Genomic DNA, 16,560 nt, shown 5'->3' with positions numbered 1-16,560 from the left:
CACGATATTTTTCAATACATTTCAATAGAAAATTTAACAGAAGAAAATAATAATATACCAGAACTGTCATCTAAATGTGAAAATTTGCAACATTTTGTAAAAATTAACATTCTCCGGTTACTTAGCGCCAGAACCACGTTGAATATTGTTTTCTACGATTCTACATAACATTTATGCATGTACGACTTTTTGTTTCAAAATTATATCAAACGTTTGTTTGGAATCAAAACTTTTATTTTGCTATCAACTAATATACTTTATTCACTTGATATGAACAAAAATTTAAATTTCCGTAATAAACATATGAATACCAGTAGTAATACATGTAATATTTGCTGATATTTTAGACTAAAATAAAAAATATATAAAATGTCAAAACTGAAGGTCACACCTTAAACGTTTATAACACGTTGATCTGTTATAGCATGAATGAACTTATTATAGTAATATTATTGCATGAACATGCTAAAAATAAGTTTAAAAATTATCATTAAAATAAAAATAGAAAAAAAGAAACGTTATAAATAAAAGATTTTTCACAGGTGTTATTCACGTATATTTTTAAAATAGAAAAAAATAATGCAGAGTACTGCAAAAAGCAGTGTATTCAGAATATGAGGAGTTACTGAAAATGACGAATTTTACGTCATAGCAATGATGCTATTCTAAATAGAAAAATTTTCGTAAAACTTATTATATATATTCAGATTGATATACGTAAAACTACATACCAATTGTAACTAACTCTATTTGTAATTAAATTTTAACTTAAATAAATATTGTCTATTCAGTGGCTACTTTCGTTTTAAGGAAAGTGGCGTGAGGACGTTTCGCAGTTGAACTTTTTTTGTTAAGACGTGGAATTGGTGCTATTCTCATGTATTGTGAGTTCGCCAGCGAAAAACGATAACTAATTTGCTACTAATGTTAACCTCTTAACAGTGAAGGACGAGAATAGTCGTCCATGGCGATCGAGTGGCAGTGGTGAAGGACGACTATAGTCGTTAAAAAATTCTTATAAAATACCTGGACCATTTCGTGAAGTCGTAGAATTTTCACGAGTAGTTGGGTTCTCCAACTTTGTTTTGGAATATTTTTTAGTTCTCGAGAAATTACAATAAAAGAGAGAAAATTAAAATAACTATGAAATTTTAGACGGCCATCTATCGACATAAATCGAATTTAAATTTCCCGCCGTCATCTGATTGGTTAAAAAAATTAATATTCCTAATTGGCTCGCGTCAGAAAAAAGTAGGTGTGACTTCTGTAAATGACGCTATCGGGAGTGCACCGATGCAACCGGAAAAAAGTAAACAGCCTACGTCATTAGTCTAACGGTCCTTGTCTGACCTAATTTTCGTAGAATCAACATTGGAGTAAGCTGTAGTAAAACGTAGTAGTTTATAGTAAAACGGTCTTCTCTAATATTCATAGTACTTTGTAAAGCTCGGATTTCAATTTAATAAGTATTATTTAGTTCAGAAACATTATAAATACATCATTAAGTAGGAAAATAACGAAAAACTTTATTTTTTAGTATAATACAATTTACAAAATCGAAAGTTCGTATATCGTAATATTATAAAAAAACTACATCGAAACATACAAAGTCACCTAATTTACTTAAATTCAGTTCATTATACAACTGTAGATACTCTTGCCTTTCTCAGTTTCCTCAAACAATATTCGAAATCTATTAGTCTTGCCATATTCTACTTTCTATGTTCACATCCATTTAGTTTCATGTAATTACACTTTAAATGTAAAAAAATCTACCAACAAATTAGTTTGCTAATAAAGGGACTACTTGCTAATTAAAGTTTGTATTCTTCTTTGACGTAGTTCTACGTTTTAGCACTAAATTGGTAGACATGTCTAAATAACACGCTTATAAACACTAAAAACCATAAATGTCTCGAAACTAGAACTACATAATTATATGCACAAATAAATTAGTAAACCTATAATACATGCCTTCATTTACATCCAAACAAAGATCAGTTCTCGCAAATTGTCGAAAAATAAATTATTTTCAACTTTTCTTTCTGTAAAGTAGCATATTCTGAAAAACAAGTTTCTATATTCAAAGTAAAATTTCCACCTCACTATCCGTTAAAAACAACGCAAAATCTATGAATCCACGTAATAAAATTTTATCGCAGTGAACTTCGAAAGAAACGAGAAACACAGAAACACCAAACCGCACGCTATTAAATTTTCCGCCAATTGATTAATATAGTGATGCTCCTGTAAAAATTTTATCACATGACGAATAGTTTTAGAATAAATGCTAAAAGTTTTAAAAAATTATTTCATGAAATTCGATGAATTTAATTAATACACAATAACTAAATCTGTTTAATAAAGGTTAATAATTTACTACTATAATTATGCAAATTAGATATAAAAAAGATCGCTGCGCAAATTCTCCCGCCAACTATACGTCATGGAAAAACTTACGATGTCAATGCGATTGAAGCTTTCCCACTAAACACTGACAATTTTATATAATTATTTAATTAATCCAGTCAAATTTAAATATTATAAAATGTTTAGATCTGTTTAATAAAGATTATCACAAATATTATTACAAATATGCAAATTAGATATGAGATAGGTCACTAGGAAATCTCCCGCCAAGATAAAAATAGCTTTCGGTCACGTGTTCACCAAGAAATATGTTTAAAATTTAATTTTTCAGCTTACATAAACCGTACAATAAATGAGTATTTCTTCGAAAGAAGTCGATATACACGAATAAATAATAATTATTTAATAATGCTTTTATCCATTTTAAATTGATATTGTAAAAATTAAGCCATTTAATCTGTGTGGCTTTTATAATTTACAGTTTCCGAGTATTTTACTGTTAAATTTTCTATTAGAATGTATTGAAAAATATCGTGTTTTAAATGTGTAATAAGTTTCTTAATAATCTCAATTAAATAGCAGACAAACGTCTCGGTCCTGAAGATGTCGGCTATTCGAAGGTTATATTATAGTTAAATATTTAAAATTTTCACTAAGATTTTAATAATGAAATTTTATATTATATTAAAGACATATAACAGCTACGAGGAATGCATTTCTATTTATTGGTAATCATTAATGAATAGACCTACATATATAAGAGAGGAACTTCGGGTGTAATGGAATAGTTGGTTTAACGAAATACTTGTTTATGTCGTTTGCACAGGGCTGTTGCTTAGCGAAGGACCATAAGACTATTTCTTCACGCTTCTTATAATGTTTTGAATTTAGTCTAGGATTGAGGCACAAGTACAAATCAAACACCGAATTCGCAGTCGTCAAAACCTTTGCAGTTTTAAAATAGAGATATAATAAAATACTGGTTCGTTCATTAATACAAAATTTAGTAGTTAGAGCCATACTTTTGATAGTTGTTTTGATTTTGTGACCCTTAAAAGTAAAGTTGCTATGCTTTTTTTCCAAGATAGCATATCGGGCAATATGGAATAGCAGTATTTCGTGAAGCCAAGAAATCAAGGTATTTCCTATTAGCCGAAAATGATTTTCTCACCTTAAAAAGCTCAACTACTGATTGGTGTATTTGAAATTTTAAAATAAGTTATTGTCTAGGTATATAATACATATTAAGCGTAAAGAAAATGTAGATGGTAAAAAATGCTGCCAAATATCCTAAACAATTGTTCCAAGAAGAGTCACGCAGTGAGAATGAGTCTTTTCATTCAGAACAATTATCAGAACTTCACTTCTTATCTAACATGATGTTAAACGACACTGACGCTGACTGCATTTCATATTACTCTCCATTCTGAAACTTTTCAATACTTGAATAATTATGTTATAAAATATGATTATGTTTATAATTAAAGTTATGGATAAATAATGCCAACAAATTAAGGTAGGTACTTGTTTATATTTTAGTTTGATTAAACAAGTATTAGCTATAATACGAAACAGCAATGCTGTTCCATGATACCCGAACTATTCCTCTACTTAGTTTATATTTTATGTTTACACTGTTTTAAGTAATTCTTATATCTTATAAGTGCAAAGAATGTATATACTTCAAAGTTTATGTTTTTATAGAATAGTCATACAAGTTATAGTATTATAATTGTAGAATATTAAAAAATCTTTGCTTATAATTAACTGATAATATTGCCTATTCAGATAATTACTTCATTAACATGGAAACTAATGTTATGAAATTTCAACTCATAAATACATACTATTCTAAGATAATTTACATTTAAAAAAATTAACTTTATATAAAGTCCAGTTTTCATTTATCGATATTTAATAGTCTAATCTCCAATAGTGGCCATCTCTAAATAAAAACACTTTTGTCAATAGCGTTTTTTATAAGCGAAAATGCATATAAAATAACATCCAAACCATGGTTAATATTTGTTTCAACCACTGGCCACAGATGGAGTCAGAGATATTAACATTCTTTTATTTCAAGTTCATAATTTATTATAAAGGAAAGAAATTTTATACTTCTCAAGAGTGCATTTATTAATGTTATCGATATTAAGATATGAAAATATCACATTAAAACACTAAACATATAATGCTATATTAACTATACATTATTAAAATATGAAATATTTAATACGACAAAACGTCAACATATATTGGAATGTTCAAGCCTTTGAGAAATCGCGCATAGGGATTTATCTAGCTTATCAGAAATGGGAATTACTCTAATATTTTTCACAAAATAATTTTTCGTTTCCACACCTGCACGCTTTTATTATAAGTTCAACGAAAAAAGTAAGAGTAGCAACAATATAACCTATGATAAGAAGAATGAAAGATCCAGCCAAATCAGTAATACTCAAGGCATGTGTATCTTCTGAATTATCCTCTGGATGAAGTACTGTTTTCTCTTTTTCTCTGTCGTCATCTTTAATAAATTTCTTTAAAAATCCTCCTTCAACGAAACGAAATATTCTGAAATTTATTATTTTATATTATAAAATTGACATTAACCACATTGAATATTATACCTATGTCTGCATTAATATTTTAAAAGCAACTTACGCTTCATTTAATTCTCTCTTGTAAGGAAAACTTTTCGACACACCAAATCCCACGTTGATAGTAAATAATTCATCTCTAGAAATTAGAAAGTTGTCTGAACCGTAACAGCTGAGGAACATTTCAATAGGCGCTTCGTAGTGTACATATGCAAATTTCTCGTTCAGTACTCGAGTTATTAACTTTTTATTAAGCAAAACATTTTCAATTTTGTTTGAGTCAAGCAATCGCTTTAAATTTATAGCATCACCGTCTGTGGCTCCCTGGAAAAACAAAAAACATACATTTATGTACCCATATCTTGTATTAAAGTTTAATCTATTGTTGAATCTTTCAAAAATAATTTTATCGTTTTAAATTTGATTATGTTAAATATTATCTGAGAATGTTGTAATATACACTACAGTATTGGAAAACAGTCTAAAATTTGTATGTATTCGTTTCAATTTTTCAATTTGTGTACTTTGTGTCATACAGCATTCTTCAATACTATACTAAATCCTCGCTCTTTCATATCTGTTGTTAATCCCCAAAAAGCAGCCACAATTCTACAGTTCCTGAAGATTTTTCATGTTGCAGAATGATAAGTGGTTCTGACCTTGTAAATTTCAGAACAGAATACGCCGACTCTTGTGAAGTTTCCAATTTCGTTTCCCGACACTTCCTAGAAGCAGCATCCAACAAGGCATTTAAATGCAAATTGGAATGAAATTCAAAACACTCCCTTGATTAGTGAACATCGCATATTTTTAGATAATAATTAACATAATTACAGTAATTTATAATTATGGAATTCATTTTGGAAATTTTGTATATTAAACTAAAATTTATTGTTATTATTGAATCTATAGTTTTTCAAATGAAAAAAAACCACTGTTTAATTGTATACTACATTCGTTGAGAAAAGAAAAAATAGTTTGATAATAGTACAGAATATTTTATTTCTATAATTTCTGTATTAATATTTCGGTAAAAATAAACAATTTTTCAATTAAATGTAATAAATAGTTTAATAATTATTAAGTATATTAAAGTGTAATTATGAAATATGTACTATTGTCTTCGTCTCTAATTAATCAGTTTGCATTTTACTGTACACACATTAATAAAGTTTCACATTACAGTCAAAATTTAAATAAAGAAATGATATGCATGCTTACTTGAATAAACTTAAAAATTACACCACTGTGTTCTAATCCTACAGCATAGTCACCCTTATCAGCCGACTTTAGTAATTCAGAATAAGCTCGGGGAACAGATTCAAAACCAGGATACGTGATGAAAGACATCAATGCACCGGCATAACTCGCAGTAATGACATATAATGCTAGAACCCATCCAGTGACAAGAATTCTGCAACTCTGACCGTAAGGTACAAATACGTCACTTCCTAACATTTCAAATATTATATTAAGTATTTAAATTTTATCTAAGATATAAACTAATGCCGCCAAAACATCCGGTAGTCAGTAAAATCCATTAACCAGTTTGCCAGTAAAACTGAAGTTTCAACAAAAACCGAAAATCGTTTTCAAAACGGGTTTTGAATAATCAACGAAAGTGTCATTATCATTGTCATATTCTTTTGTTTCGTTGCTTTTTACCAATTTTTGTTGCAGTAAAATATGCTTGGATTTAACATATGCGTACATAACATTAGAAAAGTTCAGCGTAAAATTTTAATTTGTGCTCTACATCAATTTGGCATCCATGAAATTTTAAAATAACATCAGGAATCATTCGTGTTTAAATTAACAAAATATAATTAACGTAAAATCTAGTGAAAATTAAGTTTAAAATTATGGTTTTTAACTGCTATTTATGCTCTTCAGCATCTACAAACATTTATATATTTTTGGAGGAAATAAACTGTGATTAGGACATACATTACTGAAATACTTTATTTATAACAATAAAATAAGTGATTAAACATTAATTCTATTGAATCCGTAGCGGTTTTCAATCGGTTTGAAAATAGATTACCGATTTGTACTGAAATCTGTTTTACTGAAACTGTAACCGATTATGAGAATGTCCAGTTTTTCCCAGTTCTAATAAAGTCGAGTTTGCATAAGTCAACGCCCCAAGAAGTGCAAATGTGTGGACGCCCACCATCAGCCAAACAGACTTCATACTCTGAACACTGGGAGTTCGGTCGGGGATTCGCGCTTCGCTCAGAATGGCTGACCATGTGGAGTTTTCCGGGTTTTCTTCCTAGATTGGGGACAATTTCTCTTAAAAATGAATGCTCCCCTAGACAGATCGCCGAAGTTTTGCGTTACCATAACTAAGCAAACAAACGTATCGCAATATGACGACTAAAACGAAGTAGAAAAAAACTACAATTAGGAAAATACAGTAGTGCTTTACACAGTACGTGTAATCTCTCTGACCATTCATCACAAGCACTAAAGTTTGTTTCTACTCCAAGTATCTCCGCAATTACCATCGCGTTTTCTTTCAGTATCGGTCCCGAAACAAGAAGATTCTATGAACGAATTTGCTTTAGCCAACGTATCAGAGCATTTTCGACATCTTTGTACGGACTTTTTCTGGTTTTTTTCGATACAGCCGCCAGGAAGACCCAAGATAAAGTTTTTAAATTTTCACTTTTTTCTTCAGAATTCCTACCAATGTTGTTCTTGGAAGGTTTTCTTGTTTTGCAAGTTCAGCTTGAAAAGTTTCATTGCATTCAAATTCAGACATAAATGTGTATTTTTCCTTCAGCGTAAGCGTTATTAGCTTTCGGATACTTATTTCTAACAGAAATGTGAAACACCTCCTACAAATATCGCATGAATAAAAGGTGAGAAAATGCAAGATCGGATTTTGCTATGACGTTTATATAGATTGTATATTTTCTTTCTGTCTATCTGTCATAATTCTATATATAAAAATACATAAAATGTAAAGGTATTTTTATTAATATAATATATCAATAAGTAAGACGACTCCCTCCTAAAAAAAAGAGTTCACTCGACACTGTAGGCTGTGTGGTGTAAACTCATTTTTTTTAGGAGGGGAGTCGACTTACCAGATGTCTAAAAGAGTGTGGGACAGAAAAGTATGTCGATTTATTCCGAGGTGACGAGTTAAACGGTGTCGAGTAAACCAGAGTTTTTTTAACATTAATGCTTAGTTAAGTCGGCCGAGACCAGAGAAAATTGACTACTTAACCGACGGTGTCGAGTTATACCTATGACGACTTATGCAGATTCGACTGTACGTTAAGTGAACATAAATATTTTATTACCTTTTTGTGTAAACGATCCAAAGAGTGCCCAAGCCACATTATAGATTGTTAAATTCTTTGTTTTATGTAATTTAGAATCCAGCCGAAATAGTATGACAAATGCAATTAAGCAAATTATGAATGTCATGAAAATTGCTATCTAAACCTGCAATGGAAAAAAGTCTAATGTTATGTTTCGAAACACGGTATATGTTCTATTGGAAATTTAAATTTAGAATTGAGTTCAAATATAGACTTAATAAACTAAAAGCAGATATTGATTATATTAAAACAAATATAGCGAACAGCCGTTATGTAAGTTTGGTTTTACTGGCAGTACTCCAGTCGCAAGTGAATTTCATTTTAGGACATTCGTTGTAAGTCGAAATGATTGAAGTCGAATACAAAAATAATAACCTTATGTGTAAACAATAAGCATAACTAATAATTTATCCTATATCATAAAAAGACTTTTTAGAAAAGTTTAAAACTCAACATACAAATCGAATATTTTATTATTTATGCAATAAAACAATTAAAAAGCAATTTTTTAAAAAAAGTTATGTAAAGTCATAAACTGTGAAGAAGTACGAGGAATCTTATTTCCACAGAAAGCAATATGGAGTATTCTGGCCTGCTGTATGAGCAAATACTGCACCTTGAATACTCATGTTAATTAAAACATTATCGATTAATTCTGACGGCAACAAAGTTCAAAAAATTCAATATGTTCTACATCAAGAATATATTGAGGTTCCTAGAGTGTTCTTTGTGAATGCTGATGAGATATAATTTGTCTTCCTGAACACGCGCACATATTGTATGAAAATTAGGAAATTTTTCTGGCTATTCCAATATCTTTACAGTCAAGAAAGTCAGTGATAATTGCAGTCTTATTTGCATGATCATTATCTTTCATGAAAATAAAAACATTATTTGTCGCACCTCGAAAAATTCTCTTATGGATTTAAAAAAATTGCATATCCAGAGCACTTCTTGATAAATCGTGGATTTTGATGCGGCCATTAGTATAGCCAGATTATGATATCATCTGCAAATTTGTCTTTTTTCGTCATATTTATCTGTACGCATCGCATTTCTGGCTTTATTCAAATTCTAATCTTATTACATTCAATCTGCAGTATGACTTGTCAATGAACAGAACATTTGTTATTTATTTAAAGCAGCGGTTTTCAATTTTTTTTGACTTGAGTACCTTAAGACAGCCCATTTTTCTAAGTTTTAGTTCGGGTGGTTGTCAATCATTAGTTCTTTGATCAATATACAGCACTGTACTGTACAATTACATGTAAAAAATATTATTTTTAATGAAAAGCGTTGGAGGAAAGACACAAACCTATGAATTAAAAGTAAGTATTTTAGTTTAAATCTAAACATTGAGTGCCGTGACGGCGTCAAAGTCCTTAACGCAGAATCCGAATATTCTAATAGTATTGATATACATCTGCCATTATTAATTATTTTTTTTGTACTCCTAAAGCGACACTGACTTTACTGAGGGGACACTGAAACATCGGAAACTGTAAAAATTACGAATTAGCATTAGATATATGTAATTACTATTATATAGTCCGTTTAGTCATTAGAGGCCCTATATGCTGACAGGAGGCAAATTGGTTTTGCGTGGCTGCATAGTCGCAGCCTAACTTTAGACTTATTTTATTCTATAAAGACTCATAAGTTTAGATAACTTTATTCCTACTGATGTTAAAATTCCTAAAATTACTCTAATTTATATTGTTTTAAATTCTGTTTATTCATTATTGCATTTTATATTTTTTCTTCAACTGTATTAGCACCCTAGTGACCTACTGGATAAAACCATTAAACATAATAGTTGATCACGAATTCGGCCCTTACTAACGGGTTGACTCCGTGGAGTTTTTCGAGGTTTCAACTCGTCTATCATCAACTAACGAAGTACTTTTCCATAGAAATTTGTCTTGGGAGGCAATCCTTTAGAGGCTTAGACGATCGCCCATATGTTGTTTTAAGTTAACCCAAAAATGCAATTCTTAAACTATACTACTTTATTATTATATGTATTAATGAGTAATAAGATGCTTAATTATGAATAAAGATAATAATGAACATGTAAATTACTTGAAAAAAAAATGGATGAACTATCGCTGTAATTTTCGATAATTGTGACGGTTTTTTAACAAAAAAAAGAATTCTATCGATAACGAAACATTGTGAAAAATCCATATATTGCAGTCTTTCAAAACTCTGTACAATGGGCACTACAATGTCCACGTTCTGAATAATAAAAAATAATCGTAATTAATATTAATGTTATTTTTACGTCAAGGAAATAGATTTTAATGCAGCCACATACATTATTTTTCAGCAGGTTGTTTCTTTCAGCTATTGGAGATGTATTTAATTCATAACTAAATTCAAATGTAGAAATAAATTACAATTAGAGAAATTTCTAATGATTAATTGAAATTAATTCATAATTGATGTATATAACTATTTTTTTAAATAGAACAGTTTTACCTGAATCCGAGATATTCTTGAATTTGAATAAAGAGTCTTGACATAAATCCTGAATTTATTACCTGTCGAGTCGTTTCTGAATACGTGAATGTTGCTGGAACCTAATTTTAATAAATACATTAATTAAATTACAAGTGAAGTGTAAATTTCAATAACATCAAGTTATAAGTAATGTTTTTATAATTATATTTGTAACTAGTGTTTATGAAACCGTGCCGGTGCTTATTCTGCAACTTGAACACAAACTATATGGTGTATTTTCTCGGACACATGGCAAATTTCATCACTAAGTTTTCCTCACTTTTAAATAATATAATAAAGATACACTCTGTGTTAATTATTCTGAATGACATTATGGCATTTAATCTAAAATTTTATGGTTATAAGCTTATTATTATAAACTGTAAACTACATAACGGTAAATATATACAGTCAAACCTGTTTTTATGCGGTGGATAGGGACCGCATTAAAAAAAACGCATAAAAAAATTGCACGAAATTTCACGAATGGCTGTAAAAAAATAGTTTTCGCAACACAATTAAAAAAATATTTTTTATGCGGTCAACAGGGACCGCATAAAAAAACTTTCACATAGAAAATAATTTAAAACTGTATGAAATAGAATTTATTGACAACAGATGTCAGCACTCGACTGCATCGTCTGGTCTATCGTCTGTTTTACATATTTTTGTCCAGGTGGTGTTTTGTTGACTTAAAAAGTAAATTATTTCATTTTTCGCATATTCATGCAATAATATTACTATATTAAGTGTATTTATGCTATAATAAGTTTATTTAGCTATAATAAGTCAACGTGACACATGACGAATCGCACGAGATTAGTCGCCAACTATACCGCACAAATAAAAAAATCGCACAAAAAAAAACCGCACAAATTAAAAATTCGCATTAAAAAAAATCACACAAATAAAAATCGCACATAAAAAGAGCGCATAAAAACAGGTTTGACTGTATATATATTTTTGTTTTCTTATCTGAAAAGTTTTATACAGAGTTTTTCTATCAATGCTTCTATAAATTGATAAAATAAATGAACAATGATAGTTGGTCGTGCGTTTGCCACATTTAGTCTTCTTATTTTCTCGTGTCTGATATTTAAATATGGGCAACGTTTTTATATAAAGGCATTATGGGAAGCACACTTTACTTTGGCTGATCACTAAAGTGTCGTGTTGCCTTATTTCATCAAGATAATCCGTAAAATTTCAAATATTTTAATTTAAAATTTTAAAATTCAATACTAAAACTTATACAAAGTTTGATGTTTGCATTTTTAAAAAACTGAAAAAGGGGTAAAAACGAAAAGAATATTTTTACTTTTTACGAATTTAAGCTTGGTTTTAATTTATAGCAATAACTACGTTATATCTGCACCATTATATATTAAGAAGAAATCTTTTCGTTGGGTTGTAGAGGGTTTTTTTAAACAAGTTCATTATGGATTCGGCCAGAGAGTTTTGTATCCGAATGGACCACCTCAAATTAATGGAGTTTATCGATCGTCCGTATTTGATCAAGATCCCCAGAGAGGTATTTATTGCTCAACCTATCCGCTATCGATTACTTTGTACTGTGATTTCTTTGACTAATTTTTCTTATTCGATTAGACTATTACTGGTTTTGAAGAAATACAGAAAAAACTAGTGTTTTGAAATAACGTTAGAAATACAGAAACGTCCGCTTAACAAAATTTAGTACAATATATTTTTTTGATTCGTTTTGTTTACATTTATCAAGTTTAAAATACCGAAAGCTATGCATCTTGATACAGAAAATCTAATAAAAATATAATAATAAATTCATTTTAATAATAATTCATTAATAAATCTAATAATTTATTTTTAGATATCGAGAAGAAAGTATAAAATAAGAAGCTGTATTGTCAATATATAATTAATATTAGGGTAGATCATTTTAATTGATTCAGCAGAATAACTATAAAATACGCTTTCTACAAAAAACGATTAAACCAAAAATATTAGATTTCTAAGGGGCTACAAGCTGCAGGTCGACCAGTAGCAGAGTGGGTAAAACCACAAATTATTGGTAGTTAGTCGTGGGTATGCACACACCAACGGGCTAGCCGAGTGAAGTTTTCCTGATTTTCTTTGTGTTACTAACACCTAAGTAGGGGCAAAATTTTCATAAAAGACCTCATAGATTGTTCATGTGTCACGTTATCGTTTTTGAATAAAACCAAGAAGCCGCAAGATGTGGTTATCGGTTTCATTATATGGATTTTGGCTGAGTCGGTGAAAATGAGAATAACGTCAGTTTCATCAATGAAAACTCCAACTTTTTATTGCAGATTCATTCGAAAAAAATAAGCAAAATTTTATCTGAAACATTTTTTTGTTTTCGAAATGTACACCTAGCAAGAAATAATGTGTTTGAAGTTTTAGGCTGCCGCACAGTTCCCCCATTATTTTCCTCACCACCCAGCCGCCCATTTTAGTTTTGGTCGATAACCTAAGAGAGGTTTTCTTAGTGCCTACAGGGCAAAAAGAGTTTAAAAATAGTGCATGAATTATCTGTGTATATTTGCGAAGTTTGTTGAAAAAAGAAAGAAAGAAAAACTAATTAATAAGTCATAGGAAACTATTATATTTGGCGAAAATAATGAAATAACACGAAAATTACTGCCACGCCATGTTAATACCTTCAACCTTGAGATAAAAATACATTTGTCTTGATTGTTGCCCAGAGTAAAAAAGTCGATCTACATATGTTTTTAAGAGTTCTCTGCACGTTAGGGAAAGACTTTTGATAATTAAAAAAAAACAATTCTACAGTTTTAAATCTAATAAATTAAGTTTCTTTGTCAACTTATATGATGTGTGCAATTTTTAGTTCTCCTCCAAATAATTTGCAGTCTTTTTTCTGTCCGTCTGAAGCCATTGTTTAAAAATTTACCTGTATGAATGACATAAATAAAATAAACTTGTACTGTATATTCACCTTATGGAAAAAAACACGAAGAGTTGCGTTCTTCAACATATTCCTCATTTTTAACAATAGAATCTGATGTTCATTTAAATTCTGTAAAAAAACAAGAAAACAATTATTGAGAGTGTAAGAAAATGAATAATTAATGAAAGGGTTTGATAATATCGAAATAATGAAAAACATTATATTAAACAATAATAAAGAACAACACGTGTGTTATATTATGCAGGACAGATGAGAAGAAAAGAAGCTGTGTAGCATCCAGAGTTAGAATATGCATAATAAAATTTTAATTTCGAAGTTAACTTTAAATAATTTCGAATGCATTGAAGGAAAAGAAAAAAATGGACTCGCTAGCTAATCTCTACTTTTTGTTAATGAACGGTTATTATCTCTACTCTGAAAGAGTCTAATTTTAAGGGTAAAGATGAATTTTATAACGAAAAAATGTAAAAGCCGAGAAAGAATAAAATCCTCATTACCTCTGATCGTACTGGAAATATGACACATTAATTCTCCATCTTTCCACCCTCGACGTTAAACCATCAAAATTTTATATAAATTTTTTTAACACAAAATCCTTCATGAAAAATTTCAGAAATTTTCAACAAAAGGCACGAAAGTTATTAAGCTTCAAAGAGAGTAGACAAAATCGTTTTCCTCACAGATTGAGTAATTTAACTAGAATAGGAAGATGGTCGGATGGCCAAATTGTCAAGGATGCCGCTCTGGGGTACCCAGAATCGAATCTGGACTGCTCAAAAAATTCCCAGGAATTTTACGAGCCTGGTCTTACCGTATACGTCTGCCCTTAACCCTCACAACCAATCCGCCTAATTGTGGGCCTGGCCGAACCTAAAATGGGTTTGCTAAAATAGACCCTTTAAGTGTCCACAAGGCAGAAAAAAACCCGAAAGGATTTTACATGTAAAAACTTTTCAACAATTATATACAGAACAAACAATCACGTTGAAAAAGAATTTTTTTATAGTATACTAGCACAATGAAGTAACTTTCATTGAAAACTTAGCTAGTTTTCCATCTTTTATTCAGTTAGAATTTTCTTCATATTCGTTGAAAAATTATTTTAATATTATTGATTATACAGTTCTGCACTTAGTCTATTCATAATTTATTGTAAGGTAAAAAGTTAAACATAAAATATAATGAAATAGAAAAAAAATACATGGCTTATGATAATTTTACATTAAAAACGAAAATAATGCATTTATTTAATCGTAAAATGTTTCCAATACAAATACTAATTGTTAACAATTCTCTATTAATTATATACAAAAATATTTTTAATTACTGACTTTTTTGCTTTTTACCCTTTCTGGTCTGTGAGCACTAAAAAGTCCATTATTATTTTGCCAGCTGTTATATATAACAGAGGAAAAGTATGACAATCGGTCGAAAAATAATTACCAAGATTTTTTACATTTTTAGGCTTAGGACACCTTGAAACGTCGAGACATTAAAAAAATTGGAGGTTTTTCTGTACCTTTGGTTATTAGTTTGTGTGTGTTTTTAACTCTTTCTGCCCTCTGAGCACTTACAGGAAGCCCCCCATTATGGGTTTGGTTTGGCCACCAATTAGGCGGTCGGGTGATGAGAGATAAGACCCAACATATCCGGATGGACTACTCCTGAAAAATTCCTGGAGATTTTTCGACCCATCCAGATTCGATCCCGAGTCCCCAGAACGGTCAGTTGCCACCTTGAGCAATCGGTTATCCGGCAATCTATGTGTACAATACGTGTGTATGTGTGTGTGTGTGTGTGTGTGTGTGTGGGGCACGATTTTGTTCACCCTGTTTGAAGACTAGTAACTCCCGTGTTTTTTGTCCAAATTTTCTGAAATTTTGCAAGGAAATCTGTTCATTAGGAGGATTTATACTATTAAATTTTAGTGATTAAAGGTCAAAAGAACAAAGGTAATCTCCTCACCCCGTTAACCTTTAATCAGTAAAATTTACACGACCCCCCTCTATCTCCAGTACGGTCGAAATTAATTACGATTGTTACTCGTTATTAACATTTACAATTTCTCATAAAATTCGTCCATACCCTTAAAATTAAGCAGTTTTAAAAAATTCTTTAAATAAGGTATCATAACAAATTGCATCACCAAATGTTGCCGGGAAAGCTAAACAACTCGTTGCTGGATATTTTAATATTTGTTTTCGAAAATTTTGATATTAGTAACGAATTCCAAAAGGCACACAATGAGAAGTGCTGTGTGAAGAAGGAAGGGGATGATATAACCGATACAACAGCGCTAATAAATTCCTAGGAATTGCTCGTCTTAATTCGATCTTGATTCCCTCAGAGCGAGAGGCCGACTCTTTGACGTCGATGCAAAAGATTTACGGCCAACGAGTAAAAGCATTTTCACGTAGTCAGCGAATTTGTTTTGCGATACGATAAAAGCAGAGAATTATATTTTCGAGAGAGAAAAGCATCGTTAAAATGTTACTATAAGTATCGCTGCGACAAGTTATAACCATACTGCAGTTAGCTGCACAATACTTAAAAGTTTATAAAGTGACTAAGTACAGATTAAGGCAGGTCGCCCAACAACCCTTTTATATTCTGACAAAATTTTCTGCCATAGAGAACTACAACACTATGCTTCTGAAATTAAATTTTCTGTCTTTACATTTTGATCCTGATTGGTTGCCATAAAAAATCTGCGATTCTAAAGTAAAAATTGAGATATTTTTCCACTATTTTATGAGAAAGAGGCTATGTTTAGTCATTGGTAACTGCAATTATATCCATCTAGTTTTGATATATGCAAGAA

At 30.3% G+C, this 16,560-nt stretch overlaps 1 protein-coding gene across 1 annotated transcript; it reads right to left on the bottom strand.

The window, feature by feature from the left end:
* Positions 1–4,694: 4,694 nt before the first annotated feature.
* LOC136982459 (glutamate [NMDA] receptor subunit 1-like) lies at positions 4,695–10,887 on the bottom strand (the record flags this gene model as incomplete). The annotated part of the gene is made up of 7 exons (XM_067278941.1): positions 4,695–4,944; positions 5,035–5,294; positions 6,192–6,421; positions 7,167–7,245; positions 10,388–10,543; positions 10,623–10,677; positions 10,787–10,887. Coding segments are annotated over 7 exons (1,131 nt in total), but the record flags the coding sequence as incomplete, so codon positions are not given.
* Positions 10,888–16,560: the final 5,673 nt, after the last annotated feature.

The sequence above is a fragment of the Centruroides vittatus genome, unplaced genomic scaffold (genome assembly GCF_030686945.1).
Source record: "Centruroides vittatus isolate TY-2023 unplaced genomic scaffold, ASM3068694v2 contig_841, whole genome shotgun sequence".
Lineage (NCBI taxonomy): Eukaryota > Metazoa > Arthropoda > Arachnida > Scorpiones > Buthidae > Centruroides > Centruroides vittatus.
The sequence above is the reverse complement of the archived record's forward strand: the minus strand, read 5'-3'. Positions and strand labels throughout refer to the sequence as shown.